Source organism: Galleria mellonella, unplaced genomic scaffold (assembly GCF_026898425.1).
Source record: "Galleria mellonella isolate WM207_F2 unplaced genomic scaffold, CSIRO_AGI_GalMel_v1 utg63, whole genome shotgun sequence".
Classification (NCBI taxonomy): domain Eukaryota; kingdom Metazoa; phylum Arthropoda; class Insecta; order Lepidoptera; family Pyralidae; genus Galleria; species Galleria mellonella.
Genome location: NW_026442130.1, coordinates 12449787 through 12477500, shown reverse-complemented (window position 1 = coordinate 12477500; position 27714 = coordinate 12449787). Strand labels below are relative to the sequence as shown.

Sequence of the window (27714 nt, the reverse complement as noted above, 5' to 3'; positions counted from 1 at the left end):
ATTTCAGTCCGATGTCTATAGATAGATAGATAACATTTTTATGGAACTTAGAATGGCAAATATCAACGAGATCGAATGTCTCTTTAAAATCAAAATATGCTACATATTGATGTAGCATATTTTGATTTTAAGATTGATGGATGCTGGTCGTCAGATTGCTGACGACCAGCATCCATTTCTGCAGATACGTAATCTATTAATGTTATAAGGTTAGTGACGGTTGATCGAGCTCGACGAAACCCATGATGAGCATCATGAGGCAAACCGTCAATTTGTCGTCTAATATGTGTGTTATGAATAGTTATAAAAGTCTTAGCAAAGACAGCCAATACCGCGATTGGCCTGAATTTAAAAACATCCGGCTCCAGATCTCCTTTTGGAACCGGCGTTACCCTGGACAGCTTCCAACCGCAAGCAATACTCCTCCCCACCCAGCGTTATCTACGCGATCTTTGCGCACCACAGTGTACTGAGGAGGAAAAAGCTCACCATCAGATACAGAGCTTGTCAAAAATGTTTCCGTTAAAGCAATCATATCATACAGACCCTCAGTCACATTATTTTTAATCAAAGTAGTTTTAGAACGCAAACCAAAAACGTTCTGATAATAAAATCGGACCTTTTTCCCCGATATCGACATCTACTTTTTACTCTGTTGGGCTCAAAAAAGACGACGCTAGGGCTTGATACATATGTCCATCGCTCAGTTATTAGGAGACATAACTATCCCACTAAATTTATCTGGTACACTAAGCTTGAACGATGCATAATTCCTGCGAGGTTTTAATGCCTCGACAGTACAGTAGTCACCATTGCATATATTCATTAAATGTGTAAATGCTTTATAGAGCTTTTTATATAGCCCCAGTAATTTGGAGGGAGAGGGGGGAAGTATTATTAGTAATGTGAACTGCCAGACCCCTTGCTAGCAATATACCCTGTCACCCTGTCAGTTCGATCTTCATGTGATTCCTCCTGGAAGCCATCGTGCTGAATTCCAGGTGTATTCATCACGGTGGACTAACTAACCTGCCTTTTCATTCTCACCTATCATCCTTCACTAGTGCCTCGCCAGCATATACCGTTAGCACAGACAGGACTACCATTCCATTATCATACATTAAAAAAAGTAAGTGCATGCTTCTCCCCTTTTACTTTTCCGTAATTCTCCTAGAATCTACAACTTCATTATCATGTCTAAATTTCTATATAAGTTCAGAAAAATCATGTCCTGGAGTAAATCGAACGAAGAACGGTTCCATTTATTTAAAGAACCCATGTATCTTATTGTGAAAGCTATAATGAACTAGTTTGAAAACAATTGACTATGTGGTCTCTGGAATCATAAAGCATAAGCAATATCATCGGGACATTGTGATCCCAGTGATGATTGTATCATCAGTGTGTCCATAAGAATATATTGGTATATAGACGACAGTTATTACTTTCAATCTAGAGATCGGTCAGTTTGTTTGCCACTCCAAGTTACTATTTATTTAAACTTTAATGAAAATTAAATTCTATGTACAATACATTTGGCGGACTTAACACCGGACGGTGTTCTCTACCAGTCATCCATTGGGCCAGGTCAGAGAAGTAGGTAGACGGTACATTCATGAATCAAAGGATCCTATCTTATTATATAAAAATCCTTTATTTTAAGGTACAAACTGCTTGGGAACAATGACTGACCGCTTCGAGGTAATTTTATACACGGACACACTGGCTCGCTACCGCGTCGCCTTTATACTCCGCCAGCCTCCTCTCTCTTACGTCTCCAATATATTCTCCCTGCCGTTCTCTACCAGCGTCTGGATAGCCATTGCCTTGTGTTCGTGCCTGTCTATGTTTGCTCTGTACTTCACCAGCAAATGGGAGGTCAGGAAAGGAAAGGTATGATGCCATTCAATAAACATATTGTAACAGTTAATTTTGAAGTGTCGCATTATTGACGCATATTTTAAATACGCTATCGGAACTGAAAGTGGTCACGACACGACGTGGTCCAAACCACGTCGAAACGTCAGCAATAAAGAAGCAGGTATGTAGGTTCTATTTACCTGTAATTTTCATCGCGTTAAGTCCCGATAGTGTATTTAAAACATATTGTAGCTATCTAATTTATTACCTACTGACGACATAGTCTGATCAGCCTCCTCTAGATAAAGGGCTAACGATCTTCGATCTTTAAAAATAAATTGACTGTAATCCACATCGTAAGCATCTATATCGATTCGATATATCGAACGAACATTCGAGAATGTTTGACGTTGATTTATATACATACAAAATAGCGAGCTATTCTTTGTATGAAATAGAACAAAACAGCAAAGCCCGGGGTCTCATATTTTCTCTCATACGCACGATAAATAAAAAGTATCTATCCATAGATGATATTCATTTTCTTTTTGTACCCAATTGTCATTCAATGCTTATTTTCACAGAAGATATTATTAACAATTTAGCCTTCAAAATGTCTAACAAAGAAGCTGTTGCTAAAATAAATAAATGTATCAAACTAAATCTCAGTTGTTACTTAAATTATTTGCTTTTAAGATTCATATGTAAGTAATGATGATACGTAAAAAAATCTCTAGGGAACAGGATCGATATTATTGAACATTTTATACTGACTGGAAAAAAACCTATTTCATTCGAGATTTTTCCAGACCGAGACACAGCTGGACGGTACTATGGGAGACGCGTTCTTGCTCACTATGAGCGCTATAAGCCAACAGGGCTGCGTCATCGAACCCAGACGACTTTCAGGTATCCAAATTGAAATTCCAGGAACACTTTATTTTGCTGACTTCATAAATTTTATGAAATATCTCACTATGTATATGTTAAAGACGGACTATAAGGAATTTTATAAAATATGTACAGATGGATCAAAAGATTCTCTAGGAGTAGGGACGGCACTATTTGATTCGAAGTTTGGAATAACTATGTTGTGGAAACTTAATAAAAATATCTGTATAATGAGAGCTGAATTGATAGCAATTACTAAAGCATTGGCATATGCTGTCACCTTAAACATACAAAAAAATGTTATATTGACCGATTTAAAGAATGCCCTCCATCACTTGGCTCAGTGTGTCTCGAGTACACGAGGTACGCCGATAGCCTATGAGATCTTAAAGCTTCTTACAACAAAGAAATGTAGTCGTAAAACTTCAATAGATACCGTCACATATAGGAGTGCCAGGGAATGAAACATCTATATATGATGAACTCACGTATGTGTGCCTCGGCTACGCCTCGGCCCACATTTGCACGTTCGTCCATCAATGCCTCAGTTGCTGGCCGCTGCAGTAATGTGCTATTATTTCACAGGTCGTATCATCGTATGGATATTCTTCGCGGTCCTAATGGCATTGTACGCGGCATACTCAGCTAACATCGTGGTCCTGCTACAAGCACCCTCCAACTCTATAAAGAACCTGGCGCAGCTGGTTTCATCGAAACTCACCCTTGCTGCTTACGATGTGGATTACAGTCAATTTATTTTTAAAGTTAGTTGACAAATATGCTTGTTGTTGTATGTTACAAAGTGCTGGGCTGACATGACTGTCTCAATTTGAAGGCAATATCATGCCAAGGTTACAAGCGAAGTCGATCGTTATCAGTGTATTTTTATTTATTTATTCATTACTACATATATATGTACAAAGCAGACTTAATACTAAAAGCATTCTCTCCCAGTCAACATTAGGGATGTGTCATATTATTTGAAAACGGTACTAGTAATAATTGATATACATACATACTAAAATTTACATGTATAAACAAATAAATATGTACAAGTAATAAATATACTTACACATATATACGATATATAAGATGAGAATAATATATAGTACTCTACACATAGGTACCAGAGGGAGACTTTGTACAAAAGTCGATTGCTTGGGTACCTCTGTCCCATTCGTGTTTCAACCGTGAAGCAGCTGTATTTGCATGGCTGTGTTTCGGTTTGAAGGGTGGGGTATGGCGTGAATTTACTGGGTACAGAGAAATAACACCTGAGTCCTCAGGAATGGCAACGCATGGGGGGTATCATGGGCGAAACAGTATACTCTGTTATGTCCATGGTACTGCTCATGTCTATAGGTGACAGTTACCACTTTCTATCAGGTGGGCCGTCAGCTTGTTTGCCATTCTAAGTTGCATAAAAAAAATCAGCTTGAATAAAGTAAAAAAGTGAGCATAAACATTTCTTTTTAAATGACGGTTTACACGGAAGTCTCTTGATGGTATCAGGGAGGGCGTTCCAGAGCTATGAAGAATGTAAGACAAAAGAATTTGTTTCGATACCAGTACAGTGAGAGAGGATAGAGTTTTTTTTTTAATTGGTGATAATGGTATGGTACCGTCTGCGCTATCGGTATACACTGGCGGGGCACCAATGATAGATGACTGATGAAGGTGAAAGCAGATCAGTTAGCCCATCCTGACGAATTCAACTAGAATTAGCCACAATAGTTTCCAGGGGGGACCACATGGAGGTCGACGTGATACGGTATATTACTGGCAATGATTCATTTAGAACCCATTACTAACAATCCCTTTCCCGTCTGTTTAATTTATTAGGTGCTTCTTTGTTTTAGCTCTATAATGATTCTCTCCACATGGCGGTCTACAAGAAAATTAAACCGGAAAAATCAAATGGACTCTTGTATGAAATGAACGAAGGCGTCGAAAAAATTAGACAGGTACCAAAATAATACATATATACATACATACATATTTGTCACGCCTGTCTCCCATTAGGGTAGGCAGAAACAATGGAACGCCAAATGCTTCGATTCAAACAAACCTCTTTCGCTTCTTCCACATTCATCAATCTTTTCATCCACGCTCGCCGGTTACGGGTACTTTTAATTTGGCCCATCTTCAACACGTCGCCTATTTGGTCAACATACGTACCAAAATAACTTTTATATAAATAAAAAACCCATTAACATTAAAAATAATACCCCTCATACATTGCTATTCCTGAGAATCAGGAGTCTTCGAAAAGCAATCCGTGGAGTTCACTTTGATAGGATATTGCTAGCAAATGTGGACATAACATCCCCATCGCCATAAACAATGTAATACTTTTTGTAAAGATGATGTTGTAACCCCGCCTGCGCTGTCGCTATACATTGGCAGGGCACCAGTAAAGGGTGACAGGTGAAGATGAAGGCAGGTTAATTGACCTATAGTAACCAATTCAATAAAAATTAATGACCATCGTTGCCAGGGGGAACCGCGTGGAGGTCGACCTGATAGGGAGTACAGCTAGCAATGGGGCTGTTAAATCTCATTACTAACAATCCATTTCCCACCAACAATGGTAATACTATCATTACAAACAATACATTCAGTGGCGTAACTGTACTATTTGGGGGCAAAAAAAAATTTCTGAGCTCGCGGCCCTTTTGGGTCGGGGGCCCGTGGCATTTTGGCAGCCCTGCCACCCTATTGTTACGCCACTTAATACATTCCCACCTATTAATCCATTTTCCACCATATAGGGCCTGTTCGCGTTCCACTCGATCACGGAGCCGGTATACCGACGCATCGAGCAGACCTTCCTGGAAGGAGAGAAATGTGACTTAGTCGAGATAGACTATCTCAACGCATTCGATCCCTTCACGCCCGTGAAGAAAGACTCGCCTTATTTGGAGTTAATGAGAGTTGTGTTAGTTGCACTTTACATTGTGTTCATCACTAAAGTTGATGAGTGATGATGATGAAATGATGATTTATAATTATTTGTGTGATGTTTTTTATTGAACTAAATGTTATCTTCCGTAAGTCCATATCACTGGTTATTTGATAAGAATTATTTTGTTTAATTCCGCTACCATTAGTATGTATGTGACTGTCAACGCTCGAAGATTGACCACCACTATTAGTACCAGAAGCTCTACAACTTTCCATATTTGCCATCTATCTCCGACTACCGCTCGTCCACGCACATTTTGCGACACGTATTTCGTCATAGTCGTAAAATACTGACGGATCTGACAAAGATTACATATGTAGATCCGTCAGTATTCTACGACTATGACGATTTTTCCCTCTAAATATCTGAAGATGCCTCGTTTAAAGGTGAAACACGTGTCGTAAAACCGAGTGCGTGGACCGAATAGAGGTCGGAAATTGATGACTGATATAGAAGGTTGCGACTAAAATGTAGGATTTCTGGTATAATCTATATTTCTAATATAATCTTCGAATGTTGGTAGTCGCACGCATACTAATGGTCTTCTTTTTTTTTATACAACTTAGAATGGCAAACAAGCTGACGGCCCACCTGATGGAAAGTGATAACTGTCGCTTATAGACATGAGCAATACCATGGACATAACACAGTATACTATTTCGCCCATGATACCCCCCATGCGTTGCCATTCCTGAGGACTCAGGTGTTATTCCTCTGCACCCAATAAATTCACTGCCATGTCCCACCCTTCAAACTGAAACACATCCATGCAAACACAACTGCTTCACGGTTGAAACACGAATGGGACAGATGTACCCAAGCAATCGACTTTTGTACAAAGTCTCCCTCTGATTATTCTTCTTCTTTTCATTTAAGAGTTTCCTCTTGTCGGTGCAACTAATTCATGCATCTTCCTCCAGCCAGTTCTATCCCAGGCCATATCCTTGACTTCCCTACACGACATGACACCTAGTGTTTCTTTTATCTGTCCCATGTAGTTTTCCTCGGTCGTACTAATGGTAGCGGCATTAAATATTTCTAATCATCGCACCACAATTGATTTTTTTATTAAGATATTTTGAAAAGGCGTAAATTCTCAATTCTATAGAATTTGTAACACACCATTTTGTAATGAAGCCACTTCGATCTACACTTCTTCAGGGTCGGCAACGCGCGCGTAATACCTCTGGTATTGCAGGCGTTCATAGGCTACGGTAACCGCTTACCATCAGATGGGCCGTATGCTTATTTGCCACCTCGGTGGTATAAAAAAAAAGTCCAATCCTGATAATCTGATTCCATGTTAGATTCATAGAAATTTTATCAAGAGGTTAATTTTAATTTTTTTGATTTAATAAAGTATAAAGTACAGTATAAAGAACTGTTTTTTTTTTTCATATAAATACATAAATATGAATTTTTAATAGTTAAATTTTAAACATTTGTTCTATCAATTATTTGTTCCAACATTTTTTTTCTTTTTTTTTTTTGTAGAAGGAAACAAATGTTTTTCTAATAATATCAAAATGTAGGCAAAGTTCCAACAATTGGCAACGGCTGTTAACATAATAAATTTATTTGTCGATTAAGTACTTTTATTTATAATCATAGATTTAAACAGCTGGCGGAATCTGGGATCAGGACGGCGATACACAAGCGTATGTTCATCCCTAAGCCGCACTGCTCCACCAAAATGGCGGCGTTCAGCAGCGTGGGCATGATGGACCTGAAACCCGTCCTGCTTCTCATGGTGTACGGTGCCGTGCTCTCGCTAGCCATCCTAGTACTCGAGATGGTACACTATAGACTGTGAGTATTATAAATATTACTTTAACTTTGCCATAAAAAGACACCCTGTTTGTAATGTGAAAATAGAGTGGTACCTCTGTCCCCCTAATAATTCTACCGTGAAGCAGCTGTGCTTGCATGAGTTTTGCTTTCAAGTAATGAGTACCATGAGAATCACAGTTTTTTTTTATTTATATACAACTTAGAATGGCAAACAAGCTGCCGGTCCACCTGATGGAACGTGGTAACCGTCGCCTATAGACATGAGCAGCACCATGGACATAACAGAGTATACTGTTTCGCCCATGATACCCTCCATGCGCTGCCATTCCTGAGGACTCAGGTGTTATTCCTCTGTATCCAATAAATTCACGCCATATCCCACCCTTCAATTTGAAACAAAGCCATGCAAACACAACTGCTTCACGGTAGAAACACGAATGGGACAGAGGTACCCAAGCAATCGACTTTTGTACAAAGTCTCCCTCTGGTAAACAGTTAATTCAATGACGTCCACGATGCTGTTCTTGTTTATAGATGACGATCATCACTTCCCATCAAACGCACCGTTAACCTGTTTACCATTTTAGGTAAATGTCAAAAAACTCAACGGTTAAATAGTGTTTTTTTTTTATAATGGACTGGTAACCCCGCCTGCGCTATCGGTGTACACTGGCGGGGCACCAGTGAGGGATGATAAATGATAATGAAGCAGGACAGATGGCTCATCGTGACGAATTCAACAATAAATCAGTCAGGATGTTTTCCAAGAGGAGCCGCGTGGAAGTCAACCTGATAGGGTATATTGCTAGCAATAAGATTGCTAATCTCCATTACTAACAATCCCTTCTCCCGTCGGTTAAATAGTGTTGTCTGTATATCTTTTATGGTATATTCGTGGTAATTCAAAGTAAGGGAAAAGTAGGGAAATGGGATTGCTCAATATAGCAAAATTAATAGGCGGCACTATTGCCCGACGACTTTGTTTGGCATTGTCCATGATTCGACGCCTTATGGATACATTTTTCTTTTACAGGTACACAACACGTAAGCGAGAGAGAAAAACGAAAAAGTCGAAATACATATATTAAATATAAAGAAAATACCTAAATATAAAAGCATTAAGCTTGTTTTAGTTCGAGATTTTAAAGCTTCGATTTGAATTATAAAATAAACACTTTACCCAGAAAAAATATACAATTATTTATATAACTTCAAGTCTTGGAACTGCAAGCTACAAAAAAAAACATACAAACACGATTTGTGAGATGAAGCCTTAATCAGGCCCCATGTGCACTGGCATTAAAGCATATTTTTAAATATGGTGTGTTCTTAATTTTTACCTGTACAATGTATACCTAAGATTTGTTTCTTAAAAAATATTAAGGCAAAAAAGTGGTCGTATTATGCACTATGCTTGTTAATGAGCTCTCTGTCGTTTTATAAAATGTTTCCATTATCCCTATTTTAATTAATTTTTCCCCCTATTAAATTTTATTTTTTTACTACGCTACGCTACGCTACTAGAAGAATGTTATTTTTGTGTAAAAAAACGTAGAATGTTATTTTTCTTAAAAAAACGTAGAATGTTATTATTGTTATAAATAACCTAATAATTTACAATTATATTTTTATTTCAAAATCATCTCTTGTATAATGGAAACAGTGTCCATATCATACTACCCGCACTTCTTTTAATAATGATTTTTTCCAAAATGAATTGTTTAGTAAAAAATGCTTAGCTTCATACGAAAGATACAAATATTGATAATCAAATAAAGACTTTATGAATTAAAAAAAAAGACAAAGATCACTATAAAACTCCAATAAACTCTCACGATAAATCGTACTATGCTAGATTCAGGGTTAATCCGACAAATATATTTCTTTGGGCGGTTAATAATTCAAAAATAATTAGTTATTACGAAAATAAAAAAAGAAATACACTTTAAAAGCATTTATTAGAACCATGTACTTAAATCTAGTACATAAATAATTAGATGCATTTCTTGGAATTATGAAAAAAAAAATACAACTTGTAAAGGTTTACCCTTTATTCATAAAAACTAAAACCTCCTACAAACCTATTTTAACTATTACACTCTTTTATCTCTTTCATACAAACTGAGAATTTAGTGTAAAAGACAGAGACGAAACTACTCAATAGCTAAAATATGTTTGACATTTTTATGAATAAGGGCATTACATTCCACCGAATACTATGCAACCCTGTATGTGACATGTGTTACCATGTACACAAGCAAATACAACGTCTTATGAATTAAATTAGTATCAACTAATGTGCTATAAAAAAAAATTAAGCTATTTTTTTTTTAATTTTATTTAAGTAGGTTTATTTTAAAATTAGAACATAGATCGGGACTACTGATATTGTATGCCCCAATTTTGCTATTTACAAATGTTTCAATAGACAGTACAGTGGAGATGTAGTCAATAATGTAGACAGAGTAGACGTAAACTAAAATGTATAAAACTAGCTACAATTTTACTAACTCTAAAATGTTAGAGTACATTTATTTACTTATTTATCACTCTATTGGAACATTTACAAATGCAAAACAGTGGAATATTGTGATTCAAACTGAATACCAAATAATGTCTGCATTGTAGCTATGTGTCTACAATCGACAAATTATATGAAACAGTTATTATGACCTAAAAACAGACAGTCGAATTCAATGTGACGTTTATATTTATACCTTATATTAAAAATCACTGCACTGACAAAACACACATCAGATTTTTTAAATCTACATATATATATATATATATATATATATATATATATATATATATATATATATATATATATATATAAATCTCGTGTCACCGTGTTTGTAGCACACCTCTGAAACAGCTCAGCTGATTTCTATTACGTTTTTTATGTATATGTTTATGCAATAAAAATGTGTGTTTTGCCATATAAATAAATAGGAATACTAAATACAATTGATTCTAGGCTATTTGAGTAGCTGACTGTCGTCCGAGAGGGTCTTGTCCCGTACGAGTGCGTTCAGATGCTGTATCAGCCCCTCGACCGACATCTCGCCGTGCACTTTGTTGTCGCGCGTGCGCACGTTCACTGTACCGGAGCTCTTCTCCCTTTCGCCCACGACTGGAATTAAAAATTTCATCAGTTTTGTTTTAGTTTAAGACTTTAACGTGTGGTGATAGAGTGAAACTAATATGGAAAAATCAGTAACAATAATTTTTAGCCAGATTGTTAGCAATATGAGGTATTTAGCGCTAATAACATCAATGAGAGAACCAGAGAAGTCGATTGCTTGGGTACCTCTGTCCCATTCGTGTTTGCATGGTTGTGTTTCGGTTTGAAAGGTGGGATATGGTTATGAAATTACTGCGACCTAACACCTTAGTCCTCAATTATGGCAACGCATGGAGGGTATCATGGGCGAAACAGTATACTCTGTTATGTCCATGGTACTGCTCATCTCTATAGGTGACGGTTACCACTTTCCTTCAAGTGGGCCGTCAGCTTGTTTGCCATATATAAAAAAAAAAAACTTTTTGAAGAACCCCATAACAATATGGGATAGACTACAAAGTCTCTAGAGAAAACTTCGACAGGAAGCTCATTTCGCTGAGCTTGAGCATTCGCGGAAGGAATATCCTCTGAAACAGTACTGTACGCGACAATTTAGGTTCAAGCGTGAAGATGAATTCTGTCGCTGGCGAGCGGTACGATGATAAAAGGTGACTGCGGCCAGGAAGCGGAATTTATATTAAATAATCTAGTATATTAGTTGCGAAGTTATATGCACTTTGTTTCATCTATGTTTTCTCTTGTGATATCCTGTGATTCGCTATATTAACCGACTTCAAAAAAGGAGGTTATTATCATTGTTTATTATAGTGAAATTGTATAGCTTTCGGTTTTTCTAAAATAAATAAAATGTATATGAACCCAAAATAAGTCGAATGTGGCGTTTGCTTTAATCGTCCTGCGTTAAGGCCAACTTACCAGGGGGGAAGGGATTTTGGATCGTGAATCCAATCTCCTTACTAACAATCCTTTCCCTTAGAACAATCCTCCGATTGTTAGTAGTCCCCATTGCTATCAATGTAGGGTACATTGATAGCATCAGATCCACCTCCACGCGGTTCCCCCTGGAAACTACCGTGACTAATTTATCGTTGTATTTGTCACGATGGGCTAACTGACCTGCCTTTTCATCCTCAGCTATCACCTCTCACTGGTACTCCACTTGTGTATACCGATAGCGCAGGCGGGGTTACCATGTCATTTTCAACCATTAACAAAAAAAAGGCCAACTTACCGAGTATATAGTTGAACTGAGCGAGCTGCGCATTCCTCACTTTCTTGTTGAGTGTGTCGCCGGCGTCCGTGTCCACTTCCGACATGAAGCCGGCCTCGTACAGCTGTTTGTTCACCTGATTGTGTCCAATATATTATATATTATACATTTTTAAACTCTATATTCATATTACAATATGTTACGACCATTTATACTTAATCTTAAATATAATAATCAGATATAGAAATTTTTTTTTTATACAACTTAGAATGGCAAACAAGCTGACAGCCCACCGATGGAAAGTGGTAACCGTCGCCTATAGACATATAGTGCCATGGACATAACAGAGTATACTGTTTCGCCCATGATACCTCCCATGCGTTGCCATTCCTGAGGACTTAGGTGTTATTCCTCTGTACCCAGTAAATTCACGCCAATGGTATTTAATAAATTAAATAAATAAATTTATTCACTGTCAAATTGCCAGACTAGTTTCTAAGCTAGTTAATTTTAAACTTTCGCATTATTTACACATACGAGGTCTGTCCGGAAAGTTCGTATAAAAGTGTTCTGGAATGCGAGAAAGAGGAGTGGGGAGGCCAGGTAAGCGCAGGACCCCTTCCTTATGTCCCTAACAATGCTTCAGTTCTGGTCTGACCGCCGTGCGGTGCGAACTGGCTTGTCACGCCATCTGTGAAGTTACCTCTTAACGAAACCCCGTCGGCATGGAGCCCGCTTCCGTTGAAGAGCAGCGCGTCGTAATCAAGTTTCTCTCGAAACTCGGCAAGAATGGCCGTGAAATTTTTGCCGATCTCAGAACAGTTTATGGGGATGATGCTGTGAAGGAACCAACCGTCCACAAGTGGCTAAAAAGATTCAGAGAGGGCCGAGAAAGCGTTCAAGATGACCCACGTTCAGGACGTCCTTCCACTTCACATTCCGACGAAAACGTGGAAAGAATTCGAACTTGTGTTAATGGGGACCGTCGTTTAACGGTCAGACAGGTGGCTGAAGAGCTTAATTTGGGCAAAACCGTGGTCCACGAAATTCTAAGAAACGAACTTCAAATGAAAAAAATTTGCGCCAAGATCGTTCCGTGAGTTTTTGAGTAAAAATTCCATTACGGTGACCGAACACCCCCTATTCGCCGGATTTGGCCCCGTGTGACTTCTTCTTGTTCCCAAAAACCAAATTGGTACTTCGGGGGCGGCATTTGGGGGACATAAATGAGATAAAAAAAGCTACGACGGGGCAGCTGAGAAACCTACAACCAGAGGACTTTCAAGGAGCCTTCTCACAGTGGAAACGGCGTTGGCACAAGTGCATTATGTCACAGGGGGAGTACTTTGAAGGGGATAAAATTGATTTACCTGAATAATTGTAAAATAAAATTTTTAAAAAACTTTTATACGTACTTTCCGGACAAACCTCGTATTTTAAATACACAACCGGTACTTAACGCAATGAAAAAGCCCTTACAGGTTAATAGTACCTACATACTTGCTTCTTTATTGCCGACGTTTCTGCGTTGAGTTCCGTTCGTGTATTAAAAATATAGTTCCTTAACTACCTTGAAACTAGATATAAATATAGCTATATGAAGTAATATACGTGAATAATACAAAAGATAGATATATGCATGCTCTAAGTAAGAATGTATTTTTTTTTTTTTAGTGTCTAAAAATAAATATTGTTACTCATGCTATAACTATAAATGTGAAAGTGTTTGTTTGTGTACTACCTCTTTATTAATTCAACCAATCATGAAATTTGACATATGTTGGATGGGGAAGGACATAGGCTATTTTTTATGTCGAATCGGATGTGTTCTTTACACATCCACCTCACGTGGATGAGGTCGTGAGTATAAACTAACATCTTTATTCAGTTAATGATATTTAATATTTTAATTCCATTTTAATGTTTCTTAAACACAAAAAATGCTGTGGTTGTTTCTAAATGTTAGAACAGTTACATCTAATCCACGAATGTATTGTATTGAAATGCTTCGCAATTTTATGTTGGCGACATATTTCATATTTTTTAATAGAAACATCTATGTTTTCGTCTATTATTGTACGCATACTGCCCGCTAGTAATTAATGCTCCTTTCCACTCAGGGTTTGCTGGAAGAGAACTCTTACAGAGTTAAGCTCGCCTGTTGTACATCTTTATTTTGTATATATTATATGTTATAATTTTTTGTGTACAATAACGAATAAATAAGAAACAATTGGTAATTAATTCCTAATAAATTCATCACGCTATGCTAACTGACGTGATTACACCCTCACCTATAATCCCTCACTGGTGACCCGCCAGCGTATACCTACGAGGCAGATGGGGTAACCATTCCATTTTTATATTAAAAATCTCACCTGTACGGCGTAGTCGTCGAACGCAGGCCCGACAGGCACGACGCAGACTTGGCGCGGACTGAGCCAGAAGGGCCACTTGCCCGCGTACGACTCGCTCAGTATCGCGATCATGCGCTCCACCGAGCCCAGGATGGCGCGGTGGATGATCACCGGCCGCTTCTTCTCGCCGCTCTCGCTGGAAAATTCAAAATATAATAATTACACGCGGCTCTGCCTGATGTTAATTAACCATGGCAAACAACACTACTACTCATGGAAGTGGGGAATTATTGATTATGGGATCTAATATCCTCATTGCTAGCAATTTACTCTGTAGGTCGACATCCATGCGGTTCCCCCTCGAAACCATTGTGTTTAATTCGAAGTGAATTCGTTACGATATGTGAATAAATCCCTTACAGATACCCCGACAGCGTATACTGATAGCGCAAGATTTACCAACCCATTACCATCTATTTAAAAAGGCTTTATTGCTAGCAATTTGCCTCCATACACCTCCTCCCTAGAAATCATCATGGTTTAATCTTGTTGAATCTGTCACGATGATACAGGTATAACCCTTTCAGACCCAAGATTTTTTTTCTTTCAGATTAAATATATTTTCGTGTTTTGGAGCCGAGCCATCTTGCCGGCACGCACGAGACTACTGCACCACTTAACCGCTAAAATGATTTCTTATTGGCTGGTTTAGAATCTCACTATCATGTTATGTAAAAATGAATTGCGCGCGGTTTTAGAATTTTTTAAAGTTACAACTCACGCCTGTATCGTTCAGGTCTGAAAGGGCTATTGATAGCACAAAAAGAACATTTTCACACCATTAAAATCTTTCACACAAAAAACTGCATGGTTTGACAGTTAAGGATAAATATTCTTCTCGAAAATAGTCGATTTTTAAAACTATTCGAATCGAAATCTGATAAATCAATAGAGAAAAAAAATCGAAGTTTAAAATCGTCGTTATTATATCAACCATTAACTGTCAAAATAAACATAGGTGAACCCTATTGGAGAGGGGAGGGGGGTTGCCAGTTATCGCCACACTTGGCAGGAGTGTTAGCGACCACAGTTAAAATCTGGTGATATTTTTAGAGAGACACTGCTGCCTATCCGTCAACCACTAAATGTCCTTAGTCACCTTCCACACCCATGGGAAAGAAAGGAGATGTAAAAGATCTATTCTTTCCAATTTTGTTTTTAATATAAATTCAAATCTAATTATGATTAAAAAGGGTCACCATAATAATCGATACTTTATCGTTTTTATTAAAGTTGAACACAGAAAAAATCGAATTCCGATTTTGTAGTATAAAATTCAATTCAATGGATTAATTCATAGCTATTCTATATATTGACTAAAAAAATCGATTATTTTGGTCGATGAATCGCCATGCAATTTGGGAGTGCTGACACTGACCTGACATAGGTGAGGTTGAACCTCTCCGGCAGCTGGAAGTCCAGCTGTATGGTGGCGCACTGATGCGAGCGGCGCAGCGCGTCCTGTATGGTGATATCTATTTTGGGGCCGTAAAACGCTCCGTCCTCGGGGTTCAGCTGCCACGGCTTGCCAAACTTGTTCAGCGAGTCTGCCAGCGCCTGCCAGTTACCAGAGGGAGACTTTGTACAATAGTCGATTGCTTGGGTACCTCTGCCCCATTCGTGTTTCAACCGTGAAGCAGTTGTGTTTGCTTGACTGTGTTTCGGTTTGAAGGGTGGGATATGGTGTGAATTTACTGGGTACGGAAGAATAACACCTGAGTCCTCAGGAATGGCAACGCATGGGTGGGTACCATGGGCGAAACAATATACTCCACAATATGTTATGTCCATGGTACTGCTCATGTCTATAGGCGACAGTTACCAGTTTCCACCAGGTGGGCCGTCAGCTTGTTTGCCATTCTAAGTTGTATAAAAAAAAAGTAATACAAACAAATTCTTCTTCCAGTGCATAATTTACGCCGCTTTTATGCTTTACTCATGTAAGAAGAGTTAAATAATCGATCAATTAACAATAAATCATAAATTATCTTCATGCCTTAGAATATATCTATAAAGTGTCTCCATACAATTGATTCATTAAAAACAAGTCGTCTTTTTTTATCCATGCTGCGTAAATATAATTTTATCACTCATTATCTGTCCACTGCTGAACATATGCCCACATAGACTGCCATAAGGAACGGAGGATCGCTTTACACTGCGTTTGCGTCGCCACCCCAAAACATTTCTTCCCCATTGGTTGTCGGTACTTTGAGTTGTGACCAGCCCATTGCCACTTCAAATTAATGAAATGAATTTATTTTGCTAGAATGTAGGTTAGTTATCTTTGGTTCTTTTGCGGATATCCTCATATATGATTCTGTCACGCAAAGGAACTCCAAGCATAGCTCTCTCTAAAGATCGTTGAACAATTTGATTCTCAAACAATGCGCGGAAATCAAAAACACAATTTTACTTTTTAAGTTCACTGACGAATAACGAACAATAATAATTTTTCACGCGCCATAATGTTCCTTTGTTTTTTTTTTTTTCTTTCAATAAACAGCTTTCTATTTGTAAGCCAGTTCGAAATTTAAATAAAACCTTTTATTAGTTACCTCCTTGGTAGCCATGTTTCGAAGGAAAAGGTCATTCCATTTTTAAATTACAGGACAGATATGAGTTTACATAGTAATTTATCTGGCCGCAAAACACGACAGATATGGATTTACATACAGCTTTTGCCGGCCGCTGCCCGTATGTATCTAGCCAGTACGGCAATTTAGATTTATTTCTAAGAAAATTGTCAAAATAATCCTCACATTTCCAAGCATGTTTGAGAAAATTTATTTATTTTATCCTTTATAACACACAAAGACTACATTGTTACAAATTATTTTGACCAAAGATTACAACTGGCAAGCTTAGCTCTGTAAGAGTTCTCTTCTAGCAAATCCAGAAATAAAAAGAAGGAACAGTTTACCTTTTCAGCTTGATCCCACGTCGCCAGATCGCCGAGGTACTTCTCGGGCCGGGTCGAGAGCTTCAATTGGAACGTAAACCCGAACGTCGAGTATATATGCTCCAGGAATTCCAGACAATTGAACTGTTAAGTAAAAAATATGCAATCAGTATTATATATTCTTTATAAGTTACAATAGTAATAATATCTAACTATCTGTTTGCCCGCTACTTCGTCCACGTGAAAAAAAAAAAAAAAAACAATAAAATAGACGATTTTTAGATGACGTGTCAAAACAATATATACACCAGTTTTTTAATTATATCTTCAGGAACATAACTATAAAGATCGCATCTAATTTGGTACAGTAGTTTTTGCATGATACCGGAACAAACATACAAATAGAGATACATTTTTTTTTAAATATTGGTTTGGCTTTTACTGGTCTTACTAAGATTTTTCATATTTTTTTCTATAACATAGAATGGCAAACAAGCTGACGGCCCACCTGATGAAAAGTGGTAACCGTCGCCTATAGACGTGAGCAGTACCATGGACATAACAGAGTATACTGTTTCACCTATGATACCCCCCATACGTTGCCATTCCTAAGGACTCAAATGTTATTCCTCTGTACCCTGTAAATTTACTGCCATATTCCACCTGTTAAACCAATACTCTTCCCCGTTGAAACAGGAATGGGACAGAGGTGCTCAAACAAACGACTTTTATACAAAGTCTCCCTCTGGTGAGGGATCCTCCCTCATATAAATTTTCCTTAAATGTCTCTTTATGTACAGACATCGTGTTGTTCCAATTTTATTATATATATAAGGTATACGATATGATGCATAGAGGAAGGAACAATGAAGTTCAATATCTTTATCGATTTATAGGAGTAATCACTTCTCACTAGGAATTGACCACTGTGGTCTCCCGAAGAGTGCGGGGGTCGACCCAGAGGCGAGATTAGAGTATATATGACGTGAGTGAAAAAGAGATATAAGGGACGCAACTGACAATCTCTGGGGGGAAAGGGATTGTTAGTAATGGAGACTGAGAATCCTGTTGCTAGCAATATACCCAAAACCAGGACATCCTCCTCGCGGTTCCCCCTAGAAACTATCATGGTTAATTCCTGATGAATTCATCATGATGGGCTAACTGGCCTGTTTTCATTCTCATCTATCACCCTTCACTGGTGCTCCGCCAGCGTGTCCCGTTAGCGCAGGCGGGGTTACCATACCATTTTCGCCCAGCAAAAAAAGAAAAATACTGACGATCTCTGTCTCGATGTGCGCGGGCGTGCAGAAGATGTGCGCGTCGTCCTGCTGGAAGCGGCGCACGCGCGTGAGGCCGGTGAGCGCGCCGCTCAGCTCGTTGCGGTGCAGCACGCCGAAGTCCGCCAGCCGCAGCGGCAGCTCGCGCCACGACCGCGTGCGGTTGTCGAACAGCAGGCTGCCGGGGCACAGCCACGTGGCCAGTTTTATTATTAAAGCTTTCCTAGTTTTTTTTATACAACTTAGAATGGCAAACAAGCTGACGGCCCACCTGATGGAAAGCGGTAACCGTCGCCTATACACTTGAGCAGTACCGTGGACATAACAGAGTATACTGTTTCGCCCATGATACCCCCCATGCGTTGCCAATCCTGAGGACTCAGGTGTTATTCCTCTGTACCCAGTAAATTCACGCCATATCCCACCCTTCAAACCGAAACACAGCCATGCAAACACAACTGCTTCACAGTTGAAACACGAATGGGACAGAGGTACCCAAGCAATCGACTTTTGTACAAAGTCTCCCCCTCTGGTATATAAAACAGAATCTTTATGAGTAGGTACGATAAAGATAAAATACATTTATAATCATAAAACGTTTTCGTTGCCTAAACCTTCCTTCACATTACTTGGCGTTGGTGTTACAAAGTAGATACATTTCATTTCATTTTGTACTGTATATTTCGATGTAAAAAACTAACTTTACTAGGTGGCTATTGTCAGTTATTTGTTTCACAGAATAACCACTGTACTTTTTTTATTTATTTTATTTATTTTTCTGGTCTGATTTTAAGTTCTAATATGTTCTAGTTGTTAAGCCATCACATTGTATAAGATCTATGTGTACACTTGAATCAAACTATATGTATCGAATCAGAATAAATAAATATTATTAATAACAGGTCCATTACCAGTGTCCGGGGCAGTTCATGGGCTTGAGAGCGAACGTCTCCTTCTCGACGTCGAATGAGAACATGTTGTCCGCGTAATGCGCCCAGTGGCCGGACGTCTGCCATAGCTTCGCGTTGTACATATTGGGCGTCACCACTTCCTGGAATCCGCGGACTCTGCAAAAAATGAGGACACATTTAGGCTAGCGTCACGTGCAGCGTATCTGCGATCCTTCTACCACCTACCAAACACAAGCAGGAGGGAAGGGATTGTTAGTAATAGGGAGGTTAGTCCCCCATCGCTATCAATATACCTTAACAGACCGCCTTTTGTACGTTTATGTGTATATTTCAATCTGTATTTATGTTACTGTATTTCACTCGAAATATTCACTTGTCATTGTATATTTTTATTTATGGTGCAATAAAGAGCTAGTTTAAAGATAAATAAATAAATAAATACCTGTATTGATCTCGTATAAAGTTGACGAGCGTATTGTAGATGTGAGCGCCGCGCGGCTGGAAGAAGCAGGAACCGGGCGATAGTTCGTGGAAGAAATATAACTCTTGTTCCTATAACGATAAAGTCTCATTTTCATTGGGTTGTTATAATATAAATCTTTACCAATACTATAAGTATATTATAGTGAAAGTGAATTTGTTTAGTTAGTTTTAAACTTTCGTGTCGTTTACATACATTTTAAACAAACTATCGGCACTTAAACAGATGAAAATTTTGATATGGTTTGGACCACGTGTCGTCGTGACCACGACGTGGTGCAATCTACGTCGAGACGTCGGTAATAAAGAAGCAGGTATGTATTTACTATTTAACTGCAAAATTTTCATCGCATTAAGTCCTGATAGTGTATTTTTTTAATATATACGACGACGAGACGATATGGCCAGAATGGGAGTGAATGCGGAAATGACTGGGAATAGAGAAGAATGGAAGAGGAAAACATATTACGCCGACCCCAAATAATAATTGGGATAAGGGTAGGAAGATGAGGATGAGTGTATTTTTTTTAATACGTGATAATGAAATGGTAACCCTGCATTCGTTATCGGTATACGCTGGCGGGGCACCAGTGACGGATGATAGGTGAGGATGAAGCAGGGCAGTTGGCCCATCGTGACGAATTACACAAGAATCAACCACGATAGTTTCCTGGGGGAACCGCGTGGAGGTCGACCTGATAATAATTAAAATATGTGGATCTGTTTATTACTTTTTGGCACCATAACGGCTTAATCAATCACTATGAAATTTTGTATACAATTAATTTATACTACTTGTATAAGGAATGTAGAAGGAGATAGGCTTTTTATCCTGATCATTGATAATATCCCGGTCATGCAGACGAAGTCGCATGTAAAAGCCAGTAACTATATAAAGTAGTATTTTTTATGCAACTTAGAATGGCAAACAAGCTGACGGCCCACCTGATGGAAAGTGGTAACCGTCGCCTATAGACATGAGCAGTATCATGGACATAACAGAGTATACTGTATCGCACATGATACCCTTCATACGTTGCCATAATTGAGGACTAAGGTGTTAGGTCTCAGTAATTTCATAACCATATCCCACCCTTCAAACTGAAACACAGCTATGCAAACACAACTCCTTCACGGTAGAAACACGAATAGGACAGAGGTACCCAAGCAGACGACTTTCGTACAAAATCTTCATCTGGTAATAATGAAATGTATAAAAAATAACTTAGTTAATCTTATTGCAAATAAGATGTACATACCCTGCCAATCTTCCGGTGGTCTCTCTTGGCGGCTTCCTCTTGAATCACTTCCCATTCCTTCAACTGTTTGGGCTCAGGAAACGAAACGCCGTAAACTCGTTGTAAACTCTCTGCGTCCGCTTTGCCTTCCCAGTATGTTGCGGAATTCTAAAATATTATACACATTATATTATAATCAACTAACTACCCGCCCCGGCTTCGCATGGAATTTTTTTTTTTTGATGGATGAGAATAGTACGGTAACCCCGCCTGCGCTAACGGGATACGCTGGCGGAGCACCAGTGAAGGGTGATAGATGAGAATGAAAACAGGCCAGTTAGCCCATCATGATGAATTCATCAGGAATTAACCATGATAGTTTTCAGGGAGAACCGCGAGGAGGTCGACCTGGTTGGGTATGTTGCTAGTAATGGGATTCTCAGTCTACATTACTAACCATCCCTTTCCCTCCTACTTCGCATGGGTGTACTAATGAATATAAGAAATAAGATTATGTGCCACAAAAAAAATCTACTTCAATTGTGGCAAAACAGATTATGATAACATTTCTATGGGACCAATCTGTAAGTATATCCTTTGAAATAAAAATATTTTTTGAAAAAAATTAGAAGACTACCACCGAATCTAGAACCTCCTTGTTTTGAAGTCGGTTGAAAATTAATATAACTTAAGATCAATCTATTAATGTTGTAAATATTTTTGAAGATCTCCCTACTGTCTTCTGTCTCCCTCACTCACTTTTTCATATGGAAATTATTTTATCCATATTTTTTCACTTTTCCAAACAATTTGTCAAACATTTTCTTTCATAATAACCTTTTCCTGACAATTACAAGCACAACAAAAAAAGAATTAGCTAAATAGTCGCAGTCATTCCGAAATAATGCGCTTAAGTACATTTGGCACTTTATTTATCTATCTATCCTATTTAAGAGCTGCGCTCTTGTCGGTGGAGCTCTTGCCACTCACTACGATTTTCAGCGAGTCTCTTCACCTCTTGATACGACACGACACCAACTCCTTCCTTAATCTGCCTAATGTAACTATGTCTCGGTCTCCCTCTTCCCCTTCTTCCTTCTATCTTACCTTCTATTATAATGTTCATAAGTTCGTCGTGTCGTATCAAGTGTCCTAACATTTTTCCCCTTCTGTCCTCAATAGTTCTAAGTACTTTATTTATATAAATTATATTTCGCACAATTATAGGGGCTGAATAATAATCTAGTGTCTAAAAGCCTTCCTTTATATTATATGAAAGAAAGAAAGAAAGAAACTTTATTCTACAGAAATATGCGACAACACCCACACAGGGGTTAAAAAAAATCATATATTAAGAATTATAACAATGAAACTACACACAATATTTTATATATATATATAAAAGAATATAAAATTAAAAAAGAAAAAAATTATCTCATCCTAAGGGGGAGACTTATGTTCAGCAATGGACAGTTAAAAGCTGATATGACGATGATTCTGATGTGGATAAAAGACTTACCTTAGTAACCTTAACGGCTTTGACCTTGCCAGTATGTCGGACATGGGGCCCCCTACATAAGTCAATTAACGGGCCACATCTGTACACCGTGGTGGTCGGCGTGGTCACCTTCTCATTCAGGATACGCACTTTGAATTGGTTGTAATCAAACATTTCCAACAGTTGTTCCTTGGTCAATTCCAGACGTTCAAAAGGCTGCTTCTCTTTAGCTATCTTCTTTATTAAACCTTCTAGTACATGGAAATCGCTGGATGAAATCTGTAAAACAGTGTATGTGTATTATTATTATATTTCATTTAAGAGTTTCCTCTTGTCGGGGCAACTAATTAATGCATTCAATTCATTTATTAAAATTAAATAAGATTTATTCTTAAAAAAAACATAACTGTAGTTGTTTCTTAACTAATATTAATATTATAGTTTTATAAGGTTATTAATAAATGTATTTATTGCATTCTACAATATTATTTTAAAAGATCTTAATAATTAATTAAATATATTGTACACACTGTCAGGCACAGCAATTAGAAGCGAGAAGGGCGACGTTGTTTTTAAATTTTTATAAAGATTTCAATATTTTTTATATAAAAAATAAAATCTAAGGATATTAAGTTTGCCTCTTCTATTGCCTTTTTGTTTTTTTTTTTTTAATGTGTAATGATATATTATTATACTATTGTATTAACCCTCACAGTATGAATATATCACGTCTAAAGAGCAATGTATGCATCATTGCGGTTCAAAAACATATATATTACACTGTTTAAAAAAAAAGTATCTTAATTATGTATTTAAAGCGGTTTTATATAAATAATTATGACCCATAAGTAATTACGCTTACCCCTTTCTCTGGATAGTACATATCATAGTAGAAACCTTCCTCGATAGGTGGACCATAGCATAGACAACCGCCATAAACCTGTAAATAAAAATTAATATTAAATAAAGTCTCACAGCAGTATAATTATTTATTTGAAAGCAATTATCACTACACATATCACAGGGCACGTAAAATCGTTGTCTGATAAGCCATGACAGAGCCCTTCATATACAATGTCGGCTGCTTAAAACTTATTGATCATTGAGGGCGATACCATAATAGTAATAAAGATAACCTTTGACATAACCTATCTATATACATGCACAATAGGAATTTTATGAACTTACTATGTTTGTCATTTACGACAATTGTACGGACTTCGTGTCGGAAGTCTTGTTCAGAAGGAGTACGACGCTTTGCATCACGGTATCAAAAAATGGGCATAAATTTTAAAAATATCATTGTCATACCCTTTCTAAAGCCTCGCCCAACATATGGGCCGACGAGTGCCAGAAAACAGCTTGTGCGTCGGTATTATCCCAGCGGAGGAGTTCCAACTTGCAGTCACCTTCCAGCGGACGATCGAGGTCCCACAGCTCATTGTTTACGCGGGCAATGATGGTGGAGTCCGCCAGACCCTGGCTAGAGGAAGAAGGAACATCAGAATGAATAGCAAGTACGCGTCTACTTGATGGTAAGTGGCTATTGCAACCTATGAATGTTTGCAAGACCAGAAATGGTTGTTTTAAAATAATTCTATTTACACTCTTATGTTTGGCCTATATTAATTTGGTAACCATTGAAGTGGCAGATTTTTATAGAATAAAATTTTAAACTATGTAATTATGTACTCTTATTGAAATTCCAATATGCATGCATTTCTCTTATTCTGAGTGAAAGTAAACAAGCAGGTAGCTAGACTTCTAAGAAAATCCAATGATAACACATTATTAGACACTGTATACGTAAAATTATCATATTATATCTACATAGAGTTGCATACATCAGAACATAGCTGCCTTCCTAACCTAAGCCCAGTTAGGGAATATAGATGAGTATGTCTAGTTTAATAAAGTCCCATGAACTACTACTCTCATAAAATTTATTAAAATTGAGTGATTACTAGAGTTAATAAACTGACCAGCTGGCCCACACGGAAATAATTCCTAGCTATACCAATGGATGTTTTAATAATTTACTGTAACTCAACACGATATCATACAATTTAAGATACAATTTTACAGTCACGGGATAATAGAATTTATAAAATTCATAAAATTTCATATTATATGTTGCTTTTTTATATTATGACAATAAAATTGTATATTATGTACTTGTTATGATAAATTATAAAAGTGTCCAATACTGCCAACTGAACACCAGGTAAAACAATATGATCAGGCCTTTATACCCCTAAAAAGGACAAGCAACAGATATACAAGTATTAATTTTTAAATTAAAAACATTGTGTTACTATCCCATTTAATAGACAGGTGGGCACACAGAATAAAGGCTTGAAACTTATAACAGCCATCATGGGTTGGTAAAATATGCATATATTTATTTATATAGCATAGTAACATTACATTAATATATGATAGTATTATTATTTTGATGATTAGAAATAAGTTATCAATACAACAAAGTATAAGCTTATGTAATTCATAAAGCCAGTTTTTTTTTACTACAAAAACAATATTATTTTCCATCATAATATGAAATCAACCAAGGCAATTCAACATCATTGCACATCATCAAAATCAAGCACTGCTCATGAGTGATACTTACTATTCAATCCAAAACTCGCTTGCGAGCAGGCAAACAAGGTTTTCTATTATTTACAGTTCTGTATTAATAACTCTGAAGTCAGAACCATGAACTATTATAAAACATTTGCAATTAATTAAAAATCCATAATAGTTTTAGTTGAAATTATAAATCTCTGTAAAAACTTTCAGAATTCTAAATAATCTAAGCTTTATTTTAATCCCATCAATATTACCACGGGAATAGGTGGCCATTAGTTCTCACAAGTATCAGAGGATAGTTTCATTCAAATAGTTTTATTTTTTTTAAATATAAAGACAGTTAAACAACTCCAACCATCATAGAGAGAAATCATGCTACCATATTTAAAAATACACAAACTTCACATTCTATTAAATATGAATGACATAACTTTATAAAGACAAAAAGTGTCATCATATTTAATCTAATATTATTAGGTATGTAATATCAATATTAAAAAAAAAAGTATATTAGTTGGTTTAGTCTCATCAGAGTGGTTAAACCAACCAATTTTAAACTATAAGGAACTACTTCACCCACACTTTTATTTCTATATTAATTAAATCCTCTCATTCATTTTATTCAACATTTCATTTATGGCATATACTCACTATTGATCCATAGAGATAATCTGTTATATATTATATTTATAAGCTAACTAATAACTATTAAGTAACACTAAAACACCAAAATTCTAACCAATAAAAGATACAGATATATCATCATTCACAGCCTGTGGTATCCCACTGTTGGGCAAAGGCTTCCTCCAACTACTTTCACCTCCCAGTGAAAGCATATCGGGTCTTGTGGAATAATTTGAGATCATACTTCCACTGCACTATTTGTATGATATAAAAAAAAATCTTACCTAATACCCTTAGCTACATCATATGGGGTAGTTCTCCAAGCTTTGGCTTCCACGGTCTTTCCATCGGGCAGTGTGACAACAATACTCAATTCTGGTTTACTAGCCAACTCCTCAACATATTGAGCCTTATATTTATCCCACAGTGCAATTCTCTTCTGGATATATTCCGGCCATGGGTTCAACTCCGACACGGAACCTGCATCTTCAGTTTTTTTCTTTTTCTCTTTCATCGCTTTAGTTTTTGACTGTAAATGATAATTTTGTTTTGTAATAAATGATTGGGAATTAATTCTTATACATTTATATTATTATTAAGCAACATCAAAGGTCTTCAAGTAAATAAAATCGGCCTAGAAACTCTTGTCACTAGATGGCGCAATCCTTACATGAATAGTAGTTATTAATACAGATCATACAAAAACTGATTGAGCTGACCAATATGACACTAAACTTACATTATCATTTGAAAATATTATTGTATAATACATTAGTTTAAGAGATATATTTGAAAACAAGTTATATTTAAATAATAGAAACAAAACATTGGTTATAATAACTATTAATTTCGTAAGAAATAACCCACACAGAACTTTGCAAAGGTGTTCCAAAAAAACTACAGGCCTACATTCACATGCATATGAACAGGATGATCAGTTATCACGATCTGAACTAGGATATTATTAAATGATTCATATTTTCAGCAATGTTTGCTGACGAAACAGTCCTACAAACCCATGTGGCATAAGTCTCCTTCAAACGGACCACGCAGCGTCCGCGGAAGACGAACAAGTTTAACATCACTTAAATAGCCGATAGAAATATTAACCGCGATTAAATAAATTGTTTAAAATCCTGCCTTTTCATTTATATTTAGGTTTTGTATGTCTTCGACAGCAGTGTCACCCATCGCGATCGTGTGCTCGTTCAACTTCAATTGACACTAATGACAGTCACGAACTGACAGCTAAATAATACTTCCGTATACGTAGATTAAGAATAGTATTTATAGTTCAACATTGTGAGTTCAACCCATAAAGAAAAATAAGTACTTAGTCTATAACATTAATAATCTTTGTAGACGGTCTGAAATAAAGCAATTAATAAAATATAAATACTTTTTTATTTAACTTAGAATGGCCACTAAGCTGACAGCCACCTAACTGAAAGTGTTAACTGTAGCCTACACATAAAACGTAAACGGTATCTACCATGAACATAACAGAGTATACTGTGTCGTTCATGATTCGCCTCGCGTGTTGCTATTCCTGAGGACTAATTAATTGTTATGTCTACGTTTCCTATAATTTTATTGCTATATCCCACTATTCAAACCGAAAAACAATTATACAAACATAATTGCTTCACGGCAAAATCACAAATGAAATAAAGGTTTCTAAAAAACAACTTTTTATAAACTCTCTCTCTAATATAAATACTTAATTGAAACAAATTGGTGAATAATGAAATTTAAATTAATGTAATAGTTTAAAATTATATGTGCAATATCTATGTACAGCCCACAACCGTACTTTTTTATGTTATTATCTATTATTTGACATAAATACATCTTATTTATTTGTAATTTATAATATCAGAAGCACTATTCACGGTGATTGAAACTTTCGATCCTTCGAGCCGAGGATTAAAAGATGTTCATATAGATATTCAGAAAAGATGATATAAATTAAT

The 27714-nt window shown here is 37.0% G+C and overlaps 2 protein-coding genes across 4 annotated transcripts in view; one reads left to right on the top strand and one right to left on the bottom strand.

Moving 5' to 3' along the window:
* LOC113521876 (ionotropic receptor 75a) overlaps window positions 1-8840 on the top strand; it is a 14444-nt gene extending 5604 nt beyond the window's left edge. Inside the window, exons 6-12 of one of the 2 annotated variants that reach the window (XM_052899947.1) lie at window positions 1664-1893; window positions 2670-2769; window positions 3337-3515; window positions 4611-4715; window positions 5523-5689; window positions 7328-7525; window positions 8541-8838. In XM_052899947.1, coding sequence (XP_052755907.1) covers window positions 1664-1893; window positions 2670-2769; window positions 3337-3515; window positions 4611-4715; window positions 5523-5689; window positions 7328-7525; window positions 8541-8595 — 1034 coding nt within the window. In that variant the 3' untranslated portion in view covers window positions 8596-8838. Of the gene's footprint in view, window positions 1-1663; window positions 1894-2669; window positions 2770-3336; window positions 3516-4610; window positions 4716-5522; window positions 5690-7327; window positions 7526-8540 lie in introns of both variants that reach the window. The other variant, XM_052899948.1, reaches the window with a different exon arrangement.
* A 606-nt stretch (window positions 8841-9446) lies between these two features.
* Window positions 9447-26983, bottom strand: LOC113521875 (threonine--tRNA ligase 1, cytoplasmic). 2 transcript variants are annotated; one of them, XM_052899847.1, is made up of 14 exons: window positions 26882-26983; window positions 26026-26270; window positions 23840-24011; window positions 23391-23468; window positions 22550-22807; window positions 21052-21198; window positions 19755-19864; window positions 19313-19468; window positions 18402-18579; window positions 17143-17265; window positions 15598-15776; window positions 14181-14355; window positions 11824-11938; window positions 9447-10640 (listed from the first exon to the last, which is right to left on the bottom strand). In XM_052899847.1, the coding sequence occupies exons 1-14, from the start codon at window positions 26930-26932 to the stop codon at window positions 10486-10488; spliced, it is 2142 nt and encodes a 713-aa protein (XP_052755807.1). In that variant the 5' UTR covers window positions 26933-26983; the 3' UTR covers window positions 9447-10485. The 2 variants fall into 2 exon arrangements, with proteins under 2 accessions (XP_052755807.1, XP_052755806.1); XM_052899846.1 differs by having other exon boundaries at window positions 26758-26931.
* Between the last annotated feature and the right edge of the window lie 731 nt (window positions 26984-27714).